General features: G+C 35.7%; 2 protein-coding genes and 1 pseudogene across 2 annotated transcripts; 1 reads left to right on the top strand and 2 right to left on the bottom strand.

Annotated features, from left to right (window-relative positions):
• Positions 1 to 314: 314 nt before the first annotated feature.
• Positions 315 to 2,082, top strand: LOC120172400 (annotated as a pseudogene).
• A 2,584-nt stretch (positions 2,083 to 4,666) lies between these two features.
• Positions 4,667 to 6,241, bottom strand: LOC120172399. Its single transcript, XM_039179858.1, has 3 exons — positions 5,790 to 6,241; positions 5,183 to 5,555; positions 4,667 to 5,003 (listed from the first exon to the last, which is right to left on the bottom strand). Exons 2-3 carry the CDS (start codon positions 5,402 to 5,404, stop codon positions 4,866 to 4,868), a joined length of 360 nt encoding a protein of 119 aa, XP_039035789.1. The 5' UTR covers positions 5,405 to 5,555; positions 5,790 to 6,241; the 3' UTR covers positions 4,667 to 4,865.
• Positions 5,623 to 14,538, bottom strand: LOC120172394 (cellulose synthase A catalytic subunit 3 [UDP-forming]-like). The gene is made up of 16 exons (XM_039179855.1): positions 14,431 to 14,538; positions 13,651 to 13,801; positions 12,944 to 13,139; positions 12,513 to 12,733; positions 12,341 to 12,413; positions 12,031 to 12,229; positions 11,503 to 11,769; positions 11,037 to 11,382; positions 10,820 to 10,957; positions 10,390 to 10,515; positions 10,096 to 10,308; positions 9,685 to 9,949; positions 9,377 to 9,579; positions 8,579 to 8,929; positions 7,634 to 8,311; positions 5,623 to 5,678 (listed from the first exon to the last, which is right to left on the bottom strand). Exons 2-15 carry the CDS (start codon positions 13,672 to 13,674, stop codon positions 7,727 to 7,729), a joined length of 3,207 nt encoding a protein of 1,068 aa, XP_039035786.1. The 5' UTR covers positions 13,675 to 13,801; positions 14,431 to 14,538; the 3' UTR covers positions 5,623 to 5,678; positions 7,634 to 7,726.
• Between the last annotated feature and the right edge of the window lie 939 nt (positions 14,539 to 15,477).

The raw sequence follows: 15,477 nt of genomic DNA, 5'->3' as shown, positions 1-15,477 counted from the left end.
ATTATGTAACTTAGTTAATATTGGATAATGTAGTAGTATAGCGATCTCTATACATGCTAGGCTACATATTCATTAGTCATTTGGAGGATTGTACAGGTGAAAATCTTGATTTTAGGAGGGTATCTTGATTGACAGTGTGTTTCGGCATTGGGTTTGCTTTTTTTTTCTCCGGCAGTGTTTATTACTTGCCTTCTGCTTAGGATTGATGTGATGATCAAGTTACTGAATTGATGAGTATATTTCCTTCTGCATGAACAGACTGTTGTGATACACCTGCAGGATTTCATGTCAATTTACTTTCTTGCACCTTTGCCTTTTACCTGTTATTAAGGCATTGTTCACATGTTATCATGGACTTATACCGGACATAGTTGCTGTAGATGACATGGATGAATTGATTCATTGATATGTTTGTTTGCAGATGATTTTGTCTAATTTAGTGAAACACATTTGAAATTTTCTTTCTCATTGTACTCTTTGTTTATGTGCACGTTTGTCAGGGAAATCAGAGTGGATCATGTCCAACACCCAAGTGTAAGCAGAAAGTAGCAGGCCAGCTCATTTCTTCTAGCCTTTCCCGAGACGTTCAAGGGTGTGATGGGTCTTTCAGGAGGCCTGCTCTATACCAAATACGGTTTGCATATGGGAATTGCTCCAGTGCTGCAATGGGCTATCCTAATGTTAGTGCTTGTGGAGCCACCGGAGACCTGCACAGCTCTCCATCAACAGCATCTGCCATTTGTGTTCAAGCTCCTGCGGAGAAAGGATTTAGCAGCTTTGCTATTGATTTCCTCATGAGTGGGTTCTGCTGCTGTATCTAAAACAGCTGCTGCTCTAATCGAGCTTGTTAAGCTATTGATACAGAACCAGGATGAAATGATCAAAACTGGTAGGCTCTCTGAACCCTACGAGGGCATCGGTGATTGTTTCAAGCGAACAATCAAAGACGAAGGATTTGTTTCTTTCTGGAGAGGAAACACCGCTAATATTATATGTTATTTCCCCACTCAGGCTGGTACTTGTAAGTCTATTTCTTCTCATTGGTTTTGATGTTGAATATCATATATTGCTCACTTGTTTTATGCTTATTTTTTTTGTTCATTTTGCAACAGGCATTGAACTTTGCTTTCAAGGATTACTTCAAGAGGTTTTTCAACTTTAAGAAAGACAGATGGTTCCTGGAAATGGTTTGCCAGAAACTTGGCATCCGGAGGTGCAGTGGGTGCTTCTTCCCTTCTCTTTGTCTACTCCCTGGATTACAGTCAAACCCGTCTTGCCAATGATGCAAAGGCTGCAAAGAAGGGAGGGGAGAGGCAATTCGATGGCCTTGTTGATGTCTACAGGAAGACCTTAAAATCCGATGGTATTGCTGGGCTTTATCGTGGCTTCAATATTTCATGTGTCGGAATCATCGTTTATCGGGGTCTATACTTTGGAATGTACGACTCCTTGAAGCCTGTGCTTCTGACTGGAAACATGCAGGTTAGTATGATGTCTAAATTTATGTTTTGTAGGATGTTTTTCACTTCAACGTGGTAATGACATCACGCTCTCTATTTCCCTCTGATAATCACAGGATAGTTTCTTTGCTAGATTTACTCTTGGTTGGCTCATCACAAACGGTGCCGGACTTGCATCGTTCCCGATCGACACTGTTCCTAGAAGAATGATGATGACATCGGGTGAAGCAGTCAAATACAAGAGTTCGCTCGATGCATTCTCTCAGATCTTGAAAAATGAGGGTGCCAAGTCTCTGTTTAAAGGTGCTGGAGCTAATATCCTTCGTGCCATTGCCGGTGCTGGTGTGCTTGCTGGTAATGACAAGCTGCAGCCCATTTTGTTAGGAAAGAAGTATGAATCTTGTGGTGCTTAACTTTTCTTACTTCCATAAAAGGAGAATGGCGTATGTTCTTTTTGACGGTAATGAAAAGCTCGAATATTTCGGCAAAAAGTCATTCAATAATTCAAATTTAGAGAGAGAGAAATGGGGAAGTAGATTCTACACCCCAAACTATTTATATCTTCAGATGGGGATTTTAATTGGAAAAACGGAAGGCTAATGCCATTTTTGGATTTGAGAGATCTATTTGTTGTGCTGGAAGTTGTCGTGTTTGTCATTCGTTAATGATTTGGTTGCTTTGCTGTCATGCGTGGCGTGCAAAATAAATTCCACCAAATTAAGAGTTGAATTAGAAAGAACCGTTGAAATACTTTATAAATTTAAAAACAATGCGTAACTAAACTGAAACTTATTTTTATTTAGGGTAATCTACATAAATGACCATATAGTTAAGGGTTGGATAGTGAAATGACTACTATTTTTAAATTTGTGTCAATATGACCACTGAATTATTTAAATGGTTTCAATATAGTCACTTACCGTTAAATGAGCGTTTACATGGCAGTTAATAAAATTTGTATAATTAGGACGCTAGTCTTTGTAAGGTTACGTATTCTCAATTGGCCTAGATTTAAGTCCTCACTTGTTTTTTTTATTTATATCATTAATTATAATATATAATATATATAAAAATATTTTAATTGATTCCTAAATAGTAGATTTAGGGGTTGTTTGTTTGCCTCTTAATGGAATCATTCAGCGCTGAATGTTGAACCGTTCAACAACGCATTTGTTTCGCACCTCTGAATGATTCAGTACTGACTGATTCAACAAAACAATGATGAATGATTCAGCACAGAAGTACATTCTGAATGATTCAGAGCCATTATCAAATAACATGTCACATTCAGAGCTAATTCATACAGAGCCTCTGAATCATTCAGCATTTGAATCATTCAACGCTTAATCATTCTGAAGTAAACAAACAACCCCTTAGTCTATTGGTTAAGGCTTTGCATGGTTACTAACTGATATTGGGTTCAAATGCAATTAAGCTATTTTAGTTTTATTTTTCTGCCTAAACTTGAACAAATTATATAACATATGTATTATCTTGATAACAAATGTGAGAATTGACTCAACGATTAATTCTAAAATCTAGGAGATTTAATCTATAAATTTAATACATAACTAGAATAAAAGGTTTTAAAGTTAATGCTCAAATTAAGGCATTAGACAAAGTAAAAACAAAATTAAGATCAAATTGCATTAAATGAAAATTCAAGGAAACAAATCATATACAAGTAGTGATCAAAATAGAAGAAAACAAAGCAGGGTGTCGTCACTGCGAATACCTAACTTTACAAGGACCCACACCCTAGTTATACCAATTTTATTAACTGCTGCGTAAACATTCTGTTAAATGTTAACATTAGGTGGCAATTTTGAAACCATTTATATAGTCAAGTGATCATATTGACGCAAATTTAGAAATAGTTGTCATTTTGAGACATCCCCTTAGTTATGTGATCATTTATGTAGTTTACCCTTTTATTTATTTGTTTAAAATATGTCATTCCTCGTCGAATTTTACTCTTTCACCTATTATATTTATTGGACTTTCAATTTTTCTAATTTATTCACTGAACTTTAAAATTGTTCATGTTTTGACCTTTCATTTATTTATTGTACTTTCAATTTTTTTTAATTTACTCACTATTTTTTTAATTACTCATGTTTTAATCACTATAAATTATTTTATTATTATTTTCATATGATGTGATAATTTTTTTATTTAAAATATAAAATAAAAATAGAAGGTGGTTGAACGTCACTGTCGACTATCGTGGTAGATGATCGTTTGATTTCAAATTTCATAGGTCAATTCGTCTTGACCTCATGAGTCAAAATCTGATGATTGTTTCAAGGGAAAATATCTCAAAACTTGTGAATCCCGATTGAAACGTTTCATTTTCTTTAATTTTGATCTCCAATTTGTGAACTTCCAAGCAAGTTCTTACAAAATGGAAGTCGGATTGACTCAGAGTGTCGAGCCGAAACGACCCTTGAATTTTTGAAATCAAACGATCAACATCTATAGCAATTAACGGTGATCAACGATGGTCCAATCACCTTCTATTTTTATTTTATATTATAAATTATATTATATAATAATTTTTACTTTATATTTTAAATTATAATATATAATAAAAATATTATGTCATATGAAAATAATAATAAAATAATAACAATTCGAAAATCTAGTAAGTAAATTATAAAAACTGAAGGTAAAATGAGTAAATAGAACTATAGAAGAAAGAGCATGTTAATTAAAAATAATATAAATTTCTTTTATTTTTAAATTAATTTTAGTTTTAATACTATAAAATAATTATTTTTTATTAAATAATATGTATAGTTATAAAATAATATTTATTCTTAAATATAAAAATAATATAAATCTTACCAACGAGATTGGTTCAAGTGGTAAACAAATCTCGAGTTCGAGTCTTTATGAATGTAAAAAAACATCGTTGAAAGACATACTCACTAACATCAAGTGTACGGTCCGAGTCGATCTGAATTAGTTAAGATGAAAAAATCGAAAGATAAAAAAACCATATAAACCTTAAAACAAAATTTGTGTTGTATCATTTTTACTACTGAAGTCTCGGTAATTCAACAGGTTCATAATATAATTGTTTTATACGATATGAATTGAGGTTGAAATTTTAATTTATGTAACATGAATGTTGGCCTTATGCTTTAGTGCCTTCAATTGTGCGGTAAGGTTCATAGCCCGATGGTATCTGAAATCATCTGACCCATTTGGTCTTCATCTTCGTCACACACATCACACCCTCCAACGTTGAACAGGTAAACCCACTTTCAAGAGACAACAACAGCTAACGGAATTCAACACAAGGCCGCCATTAAAAGTATGCCAAAAAACAACAGAAAGAAACGTCCATGCACGCTAAACATATATAAATATATACACACTAAATTATATGTATGAAGCTCTCTATTTTATTTTGCCAACTCTCCGTTGCGCCCGTCTGTGTTTCCCTACGACACATTGTTTCACAAACTGTTTGATCCCCTTCTTCTCCACTTGCCTCCTCTTCTCTTTCTCCAATTCTTCCTCCAACTGCACACACAGCTGTTTCAAAACAACAACATCACTGGTTAACATACTCAACTAATCAACGTCAGTTGGTTCCAACAATAGGAACCGCCTGCTTGTGGTGTGTTCAAGTCAAAGAAATTGTATGAGAGAGATTTACTTTTGTCAAAGACTATGAGTCGTATACATAATATCATGTGATTATATATATGCACCTTAAGTAGGCGATCCTCTGCTTGGTCCAGCCTTTGAATGAGCGTTCCTTTGACCTGAGTCTCCACTATCACGTGATCCATCGGACGGCAGAACTTCCCAATGTCGGTACATATGCTGGTCAACGTCCCACTTGATGGGATTGATGCACCTGAGCTCCCGGGGCTGGGGATCCTGTTGTAATTGCTATTATTATTATTATTTCCCACTTTCATTTCCTCCATCTGCCTTAGCTGTGATCATCAAAATATAAGTTATCAACATGGAACTAATTAATGTATGCATGGAAATGGAAAACCAAGTACCATAACATGTTGTCTAGTCGATCTAGTCTAGACAGAACCAGTTCTTCGCCAATGATACCCATCCAGCAAACTGCCAGAAACGAATTTGGTGACCGGGAGTGAACTAGCCGATAAAACAAGATACAATACGACTAATTATATATTGCAACAATGTCCAAAATGTTACATCACACTGCTGATAAATAATATATCATTCGGCCCATGTTCTCACTGATGTGCATTTCAGTAATTTGCACTATCTTACTTCATTCCCACCTTTCCTATTTGTGTAATGATGTAATAAGTCTGTTGAAGGAAAACTTACTTTGCTGGAATAATGATGTAGTAAGTCTGCAGAGCACTGAGGAGAAGTGCAGCAATGGCGCCCACAAATGCTATAAAGATCCAAGGGCTGCTAAAATAGGCAATGATCCTGTAGTTTTCGTTTGCGTCAACCTAAGTTTCTGGATTAGAAACCAAAACAGTGCTCCATCTTGTTGAAAATTTTAGCCACTTCTTCATCACTTCCAAGCGCATCGTAGAGTACTTCATCATCGTCTCTCAATACATTAGCATCTCCGGCATCGTTGACGAGCGGATCGAGGAGGCAAATGTAAGAGATGGTGAAGTTTCTTTGTTCTAATGTTTTGATTAATCAATGAACTAAATCAATTTGAACAGGATGAAAGAAATTTATTTATTCAAAAAGAATATAAAAAAAATTTGTTGAAGACTGATGGAAATTAACTTTTGAATTTCCGTAAATAGGAAAACAAGACGTGTCAAAAAATAACAAGTGAGGTGTAATTAGGGGCACGGTAAACAAATAAAAGAATTTTGTCCATAATTATTTTATGCTATAACTTAATTTAAGTTAATTTATAATGAAATTTAATTAAATCATTATCTTGTATGTCTTAAAAAATTATACAATTAATAATAATTGAGATTATAATTGAGATTTTAACTTAAAATACTGCATATCTACTCAAAAAGATTACATAATAAATATTAATAATTTCAATTACAATGAAGGGATGTTCTGAGCTGGGTTAGTAATTATGGACGGTCAGAATATACATGGGTAAAATAAAATAAAAGTTAAAACTAAAACTAAAACTAGAAGTCTGAATAAATATCTGTATATTTTAATAATAGAAAAATAGATGACAATGACTCCAAAACAAAGCATATCATTGCTACTAATATGCAGTAACAGCAAATCAAATAACAGAAATCAACATATAACACACCAATTCGTAGCCGATGAAGCTCACTTTTAATGATCAAATTACTGATATAATATACGCATCAGATTTTGCTCTTTTTGTTTATGATATTTTTGTGATGTATTTGAATGATTTGTGATGGATTTATATCATAAATTTTAAAGTTATCATAGTACTACATTCCCATCTGTAATCTAAAAACATTATGATTTTAAAAAGTTAGAAGGGTAACTTTTGCCACCCAATTTATTCATTTCACACCTATCATATTTTCGCATCAATTAAACCCTCATCATACTTCTAACTTAAAACCATAAATTATAAACATTAAATCCTAAACCATAACCTCATAACATATAAGCCATGCACCCTAAACCTTAAATCTAACTTAGAATGTATAATTCAGGGTTTTAGGTTAGATGTAAGTATAGAATAATACAATTAAACAACTTTGAGGGTTAAATTGATATGAAAATACAATAAAAACAAAAATGATAAATTGAGTTTACTACATAAACTAAAATGACCCTTAAACTTTTTAAAAAATAAATAAAATTTAGATCCGAGCAGTCTTCATTCAGCAGCTGATGAGCTTGCTTTTGTAAGGATCGTGGCATGCAAAACAGCAAAAAAAAAATTCTGGAAGGAACAGGAGGAGCTTGTTTTTGTATGTATCTTGAGTTGTTTGGCAGTGGTACTAATTTTGTCGTGCCGGAGAGCCAATCAGTGTACAAGTCACAGCTTCAAGCAACACAACCAAAATGAAACTTACCTATTTGGGCAATCAAAGGTTGTTTTCTAATACCATAAACAAAGGCAGATCTGTGGTACTGACTTGTAATTTAATTAGAAATAGATTAATAGTCTCCATGTTGGTTCGACACTCGAAAACGTATAAGCGTATATATATTAGAATAATACCAGTATTTTCCAGAGGCCTAACATACGACCTATATACTGCACATGATGTAATTAAAGACAGAACAATATCATAATTCATTCTCACCTTTCCTATTTACAGCCTTCTATGAACTCAACAGTTGATTCCACAGAGTTGTACATCTGGCCCGGTAACTCTAGTGGTGAAGGGATCGATCCGCACCCACAACAAAGAGAAGATGGAGGCAAGAAGAATTGACCATACAACAACAATGGTCGGCGTCCGGTTTTGCCGTCCCATCAGACCCTTCAGGAAGGGGTAGAGATGGATGATCACCCAGAAGGCGAAGAACAACTTACCAAAGAGAGGTCCCCATGATTGATAACCACTGTTGATGGCATACGAGATTCCTGCAACAACCCCCACCAAGTTTATAATGAGTAGAGTGGTCGGTGGGATGAGAAGGGTCGTCCATTTGAACATGTAAAGTTCAGCAAAATCTCCGTCTTCATCTGATGCTTTTGAGGTAACGGTAAAGTTAGTGTCGATGCCGGCAAGAACTTTGAGAAGCCCTTGGAAAACAGCAAAAAGATGAGCTGAGACACCACCAATAACCCAAAACTGTTCGTTTCTCCACCACTCATCGATTCCTACACCACTCCACCTCATTTCTAAAATACCGGTAGCAAAGATGGAAAGAAAGAGGGATATAAACCATATACTTGCAATGTTACTAATCTGCAGTCATAAAAAATCAAACAGAAATTAAAATAAAATGCGCCAACTTGTAGATTTCACCATAACAGATAGTGTTAACAAGTTTTATCTGCTTTTAACCTAATTTTAAAAAAAAGAACATATAACCACCCCTCCTAATTAACTCAAGAATTAACTCAAGTGCCTTGCCCAAATCCAAAATGGCCCAAACACAAAATTGACCCAACCCACCCAATTGTCTACGTGCACACATGCAAAGGGAACGTGATTTATGTAGAAAAGTCTAACCTGTGGGATAATGAACTTATTAGTGAGCAGACACACAGCAGGCAATGTGCAATACATGAGAAGAGGAATAGCAGTGATTGGGTAGATGGTAGTGTTAACATATGCAAACCGTTCAAGCCACTTCAGCCTACCACCATAACCATACCAGATAGGGCAATGCCTACTTAAAAGAATTTCCACAGAACCAAGGGCCCACCGAAGCACTTGGTTCAGACGATCTGAAAGATTAATAGGAGCAGAACCTTTGAATGCTGGGCGTTTTGGCATGCAGTAAATTGACCGCCAACCACGGGCATGCATTTTAAATCCTGTAAGAATATCTTCTGTAACAGAACCATAGATCCATCCAATCTGAAGGCAAAAGAAACCAAGGAAAATTTAACTCATTATGGCAGATTGAAAGGGACGATGTTAAGAAGATTAAATAAAACCATACACATTGAGGGCAAGCAACAATCTTGCACATGCAACAAAAATTGGAATTTAAAATGAAATAGAAGCAACCATTTGTCCAACTACCCAGAATGGCGACATATTTCTAAAATTCAAATTTGAGTTTCAAATACATTGATGGTCACTGATCTAGGGACACAAAAATTCACCCAAAACAAGCGCATATTCATCTATACTACTTTATTGGTTATTTATTATACTCAAAACAAGCCCAAAAGAAATATTCAGTAAATTACTAACATAACCTCAATAGCAATGGAATCCAGCAATCAATTTTACATGTAAAGGAATCGCACTGTTTTAAATATTTCAGGTGCAACGAATAAAGTAAAGGAGATAAATTACCTCACTTCCCCAGTCTGTTTTGTCCTCATATCCACAGCTGATAACATGAATTGCTTCCTTAAGAAGTGTTTCTGGCGTAGCAGACTGAGGGACACCACCATTCTCCATAAGTGTAGAGACAACAAAAGCAGCAGACTGACCAAAACGTTGCTCCAGGCTCATTTGCGACATTAGTAGCGACTTTTCATCATCAAACCCAGCACCTGATTTCACGTGTGTATGATATGGATGGAACTTTTCCTCATTAGGCCAAAAAAACATGAAACTAATAATCACCGCTTAAAAGGATAAGGGAGTACACGGTTTACCTTCAACACCCTCCTCTATATCATCTAGACTGAATACTGGCACAGTAGGATCAACAGGTTTGCCAGATTTCTTCTTGTCTGTTCCCTTTTTACTTGATTTCGAACTCTTCTTCTGAGAACCTCCACAGAGTGAAGACAGCACCCCTGCTTTTCTATGCTTGGGCTTAAGTGGAGGTTCGTATCCATATAATGCTGTTCTATTGAAGACACATCCCGTACCAACATAAACAGGCCCTTGAATGCCATCCAGACCCCTCAAGTTTATCTATAATTTAGCAAAATACATGAGATGTGTCAAAAGGAATTATTTCACCAACATGTTCTCTAAAAATCTAATACACATCTATCATTATACGTAACTGTATCATCTACCAAAGTGAAACAATTTGCTTACTACAAGATTTCTCTTACATCAAAGAAAACAGTATTTCTGTTGGCATATCGATCATTCCGATCAATACCATCAAATCTTTGTGGAAATTGAACATAACAAACTTGCTTCCCAAGGTTTGGATCCATCAGAAAACACATAGCTTCTCTTAAGGCCTTGCTATTATTTATGTAGTGATCACAATCAAGATTCAACATGAAAGGCCCATTAGTAAGAACTGCTGACACCCGAACCTGCAAAAAGGATTCATTAACAACTAGATTGACCATGATAGACAACAGAGAGTAGTAATAAGGTGTTAAGAAGCAACGTACAAGCGCATTCATAGCACCAGCTTTCTTATGGTGTTGAAATCCAGGACGCTTTTCACGAGAAACATAAACCAACCTTGGCAGTTCATTGCCCTCAGAATCAAGGCCCCCACTCTGGCCTAAGAAAACCTACAAATTTACAAAACCTTATTGTAAATAATAATGGATTCAAATTGCTCCCGATAAAACTCATTCTAAATAATGAAGACCATGTGGATAACAGAACAGTTATGTAATACACTTGAAATAGAGTGTAATAACTCAAGCATATTTGTTTTCCTCACGTGTCCACTAATATCCCACTGCTGGAGTTTTTCAAGTCTGCTTTGCCGTTGAGTGCATAGAATCATATAATCTAGAGATAAGGAAGATATGCCATCTTGATCAGGATTGATGCATGTGTAGCGTATCTATGAATGCAAAAATGTCCTACCTGGATCATTCCTGGATGATCTCTGGTGTTATTACCAGGCCATGGTGTCCCATCCTGCATAATCCATCCTTCTTCAGGAACTTTCTGTGCCTTTGCAACGAGCCCATTAACTCGAACTTTAAATTCTTCATATTCTCTCTGCAACAGAAACAAAGAAGCAAACATGATGAAAATTTGAATATGGAGCACAATATGGCACAACCAAGCAGGCCCTTACCTTCATAGCTCTACGATCTTTAACAAAAGATGTTTGAACTTTATCCTTCAGGTAGTCAATCTTCTGTGCAAAATACCATTCTGGAGCCCTAGGCTCAATGTTATATTTCTTGCAGAAAGGTACCCATTTCCTGGCAAACTCTGATGTCTCAGACAGTGCTTCAAAAGTTAACATGGCAGCACCATCATCAGAAACATAACAAGAGACCTTGTCAATTGGATAATCAACAGCAAGAATGGAGAGTACGGTGTTGGCTGTCACAAGTGGAGGCTCCTTTAATGGGTCAACAGTACTCACAAAAATGTCAACAGCAGCTAACTCTGATGGTTCTCCTTCACGGTCGTATCTGTAATACATCCAAGGAATTGAAATCACAGAACAATAAAAATTGTCGGGACTGAATTGACACAACTGCTTAAAATATATTAGTGAGGATTCATGAGATTGAAAAGACAAAACATCCCACCTTAAGGCAAGCCTATCAAGATACGTTTCACGGTTAACAGGAAGCCATTTGGGGAACTGATCCAATATCCAGGATATTGCAAACCAAATCTCACATATCACAGATATCAACCACAGAGGATAGGCATTTGGAACAGGGTTTGTTATCCGATAGTGCAAGAATATGCAGAGAATGACAAGACGCAACATGATGACCATCCGGTAGGGATTTATTTTAGACGAGGGAATTGAAACCTTCCTTGAAAGAGGCTGTCGAGCTTCATCATTCCTGAAAATTAAGAAGAAAATGTGTTGACAATTAAACTTAGGCAGGATAGATTTGTAGCAGGACTGAGCACCCATACACCAGGAATTTCACAATGCTTTATTAAATCATGTTCTCCTAATTCTGAAAAAATATAGATGTATATGTGTGTATTCTGCATTGCAGAATTTAGTAATACCCTAGAAAAAGGACTGAAGTATAATCACTGTGAACAAAAACAAATAACCTCATAAAAGTTTAAAAATTAGACAGATAGGTACGCACAGTAAAGAGTCATCCACAAGCACGTCAGTGCTGGCATCAATATCTCCAACACCTCTCTCAGAAGCAGCCTGAGACGTACTCAAAGGAACAACATTCTTCTCCTGCTTCATCTTCCAGCCATCAACTCTCTCCTTCCAGGCAACATTGCCTAATCCTGGTGAACCAAACTCCCTCACTGGATCCACAACCCTAATATTCGCTGCACAGGAATTACAATATCTATATCAATCAGCAATAGGTACCTATCAACCAAATGATAATTTTCTTCTTGTGCAAATAATTAATTTCATCCAAGGAAGAGAATTCATACATTTCCCACCAGCAACTCCAGGAGATGCCATAGAAAACCGCTCAGGTGATGCAGCAGATAACTCACCAGAAACCTACAATATTCCAAGACGAAAGCAAAGTTCCAATCCATCATTCCATGAATGAACAATTACACAGCAAATCACTAGCTTTTCGACAGCTTTTAGGCTTACCTCCTGCCCACTGGTGAGCAGAGGAATATGGTTATGAGAAACTTCTTTATCATAATTAGGAGCACCAACATCCTCCCCTCTACCATATTTTGCACGCCAGCTCTGCATTTTTTCTGCAATTTTCTGCTTCTGGTCTTGGTTTTCTGAAGAGTAATTGAAATCACCAGCATCATCATCTGCATCACCATCCTTTTCTCTGTCTCCAAGAATAGAAGGACTACCTGGAACCAGTAATAACCATAATTGGAAAACTTTGGAAAACCACTGATAATTATTGATAAAATTGAAGGGTGATTTGACAATAATGTGAAAATGTATTCAATACTTAGTGTTGATGAGAAAATCCTAAAATGAACAAAATATCTCACAAATATTTATGGAAATTTGGAAAACCATGTCAAAATCTAGTTAAACTTCACTGGTCAAAGCACCTTTTTGTCTCTTGTATCTGGTTTTGCATTGAGGACATGACTGATTCCCGTACTTCCTTTCATATTCATAGCAAGGCCTACATACAGGAAATGCACATACATCACAAGAACCGAATGGGTTCCCATCCATATTTTTGCCAACATTATCGCCACAGATTTGGCATGTCTGGCTACCCAGATTCTTCACTTGCTTTCCCTGATCAATCAAAGAGTAAAAATTCACCCATTTAGCAATAGAATGGACAACTTCAATGATTCGCGTATCAGGAAAGGATGATGTTAGAAGGGGTGAACTACTAAAATTTTAAGAGGGAACAAACTTATAATATTCTAGGGGGCGAAAATAGATTATGAACAAAAAAATACAAAGAAAATATATAAAATATATGATAATTTGAAATTTTCAGGGAGGCGACTGCCCCCAGCCGTCCCCCCCTTCAGTCCCTCCCTGCAGCGTATAAAAATATAAACCTAGCAAATATGTCCAACTATAAGTAATAAGAAAACAAAGTACAGGAAAATCATCACAAGTGGTGATATCTAGGTTGTGATTGTCATAATAAATTGAGACCAATTGCAGACAAAGTTAATTCAAACTCCCAGGCTTGTTGCAAGTATTTAGCTTAATCAGGGTAACATTAAATTATCAAATCAATAAAGCAAACTGCAAATCAGAGACAACTGTAAATATTTCTCTCATCACATACCCCAATGTCCCCTTCTGATTCCATTGTCACTTGCTTCTTTCTTTAGTCGAGATCAAGGGATATAACTGGTTGTCAAAATATCAAGGAGATGTGTGCATGTCTTCACTTCAATTAACCCCTCCACTTCAAGAGTAGCTTGTTGAGCTTAAATCTGAAAAATAAATAAACAAACAATGAGAAAGAGATTTTCGTTCACCAGCTAGAATTTCCAATGCTTCAGACACAACTTCCAAGAAAGAAATTTTAATTAAAAATGTAACTAAATTTGTAGCATCTTATTCTTAGACTCGACTGCTTATATTTTCTTCTACTGTACGAAAATTGCAACTTATTCGAGTTTATGAAGTCAACCCGATCATATCTATTTTTTGTTCAACGGAACATTCCAAGACATACGACAAGTGACCACGATCTGAAATTTCAATGCGAAATAAGACAATGAAAATAGAAGGAGTACAGTACTCCAGCTGTAAATTATGAGCCAAACAGTTCTAACGAAATGCGATGCTAATCAAAAGCAATATATTTCAAAATATTGAAGCAAATCCGCGAATAAACTAAGAAAACATAATCCAAAGCTAGGGCTATCTGTTAGCTATCCACAAGTTTTAGAGAGAGAAACAAACATGAGGAAAAGAGATTGAGGCATAAAAGCGAAATCGAACTCAAAAGCGACACCATTAGCTTCAATCTCTTGCAAACGGAGACCAAAGCTTCATCAGATCTTGCAGTAAAACCACGAGAGAAAGGGAAGTCTAGAGAGGAAACTGATGTACTAACCTTGCAAATAAAGAGTTGAGGAAAGGAAAGAGACGAGCAATGCACAGTGACAAGCAGCTCTCACACACTATTTCTTTCTCCAGATAAGGTAGAGAAAAACAAATGGAATGATTAAAGGGTAATAATGGCGCTAAGCACGGAAATGTATTTACTTAGAAGAAACGATAATGACAGACCAACTACGAGCTTCTTCAACACTCCAGCTCCCGGACCCGGATGACTCCACCGACACGGGCAGCTTACGGTTTGGACTACCTGTTCTTTTGTTGGGCTAGGCCCAGTCTGGTTCAAAAATTTGAAGTCCAAGTTTAATTTTTTTTATGCAAATAAAAGTAGTTATTTTATTAAAAAAATAATATTCAACGTACAATAAATATATGATTAAAACACATCTTTATTATCATTAACACAATAAATTGATCACTTGAAATCATATAATTTTTTTTTTAAATCTATTTAAAAAATTCGAACAAAAGATAGATACAAATAGATATGATTACGTCGATAAACGAACCATAACATATTATTAAACTATTGAAAGGTCATAAGTAATCGCAAATCAAAATCGAACATCAAGAAAACTATCAATGTATCAAATTTAGTTACATTAATACTTTTTATTATTTATAAATTAATATTCAAGAGATACTAATTACGTGGCGGACTTGATGGCCAAGCTTGCCCCGAATCATCACTTTGACCTGGTGTAATGCTCTCTACCCTGACTATGGAAGTAGCAGATCTCCTCCTCCATGATACTGCAGCTTTAAAAAATGAATCTGTAACCCAGCTTTAGACTTCTGTCTTTATCTCGTTTTAATTCAAAGATACATATTTATATAGCTTACCGTCGAAAACGAATCAAGCGATCGATCCGAGTGATTTAAGAGTTGAGATTTAGTTCTGTTTTAAAAAAAATCCAGCAATTCTTTCTTTTCTGTCATTTTTATATTATTCAGTTATGTTTTAAAAAGTTCCAGCAATTCTTTCTTTTCTCTGTCATTTTTATATTTTCCTCCCTCCCTCCCTTGCCTTTAAAAACAACCA

The sequence above is a fragment of the Hibiscus syriacus genome, unplaced genomic scaffold (genome assembly GCF_006381635.1).
Source record: "Hibiscus syriacus cultivar Baekdansim isolate YM2019G1 unplaced genomic scaffold, ASM638163v2 tig00111850_pilon, whole genome shotgun sequence".
NCBI classification, from domain to species: Eukaryota; Viridiplantae; Streptophyta; class Magnoliopsida; order Malvales; family Malvaceae; genus Hibiscus; species Hibiscus syriacus.
Note: the sequence above shows the minus strand (reverse complement) of the source record. Positions and strands in the feature narration are given on the sequence as shown.

What these genes read in the sequence shown, in the direction of transcription:
- LOC120172399 (XM_039179858.1), bottom strand. Translation starts at nt 5,404, where the DNA reads ATGGAGGAAATGAAAGTGGGAAATAATAATAATAATAGCAATTACAAC. An exon ending in CAGAGGATCGCCTACTTAAG is followed by an intron (nt 5,004 to 5,182) that starts GTGCATATATAT and finishes GTTTTGAAACAG; the next exon opens with CTGTGTGTGCAGTTGGAGGA.
- LOC120172394 (XM_039179855.1), bottom strand. Translation starts at nt 13,674, where the DNA reads ATGGAATCAGAAGGGGACATTGGG. An exon ending in AATCAGAAGGGGACATTGGG is followed by an intron (nt 13,140 to 13,650) that starts GTATGTGATGAG and finishes TTGATTGATCAG; the next exon opens with GGAAAGCAAGTGAAGAATCT. An exon ending in CAGATACAAGAGACAAAAAG is followed by an intron (nt 12,734 to 12,943) that starts GTGCTTTGACCA and finishes TACTGGTTCCAG; the next exon opens with GTAGTCCTTCTATTCTTGGA.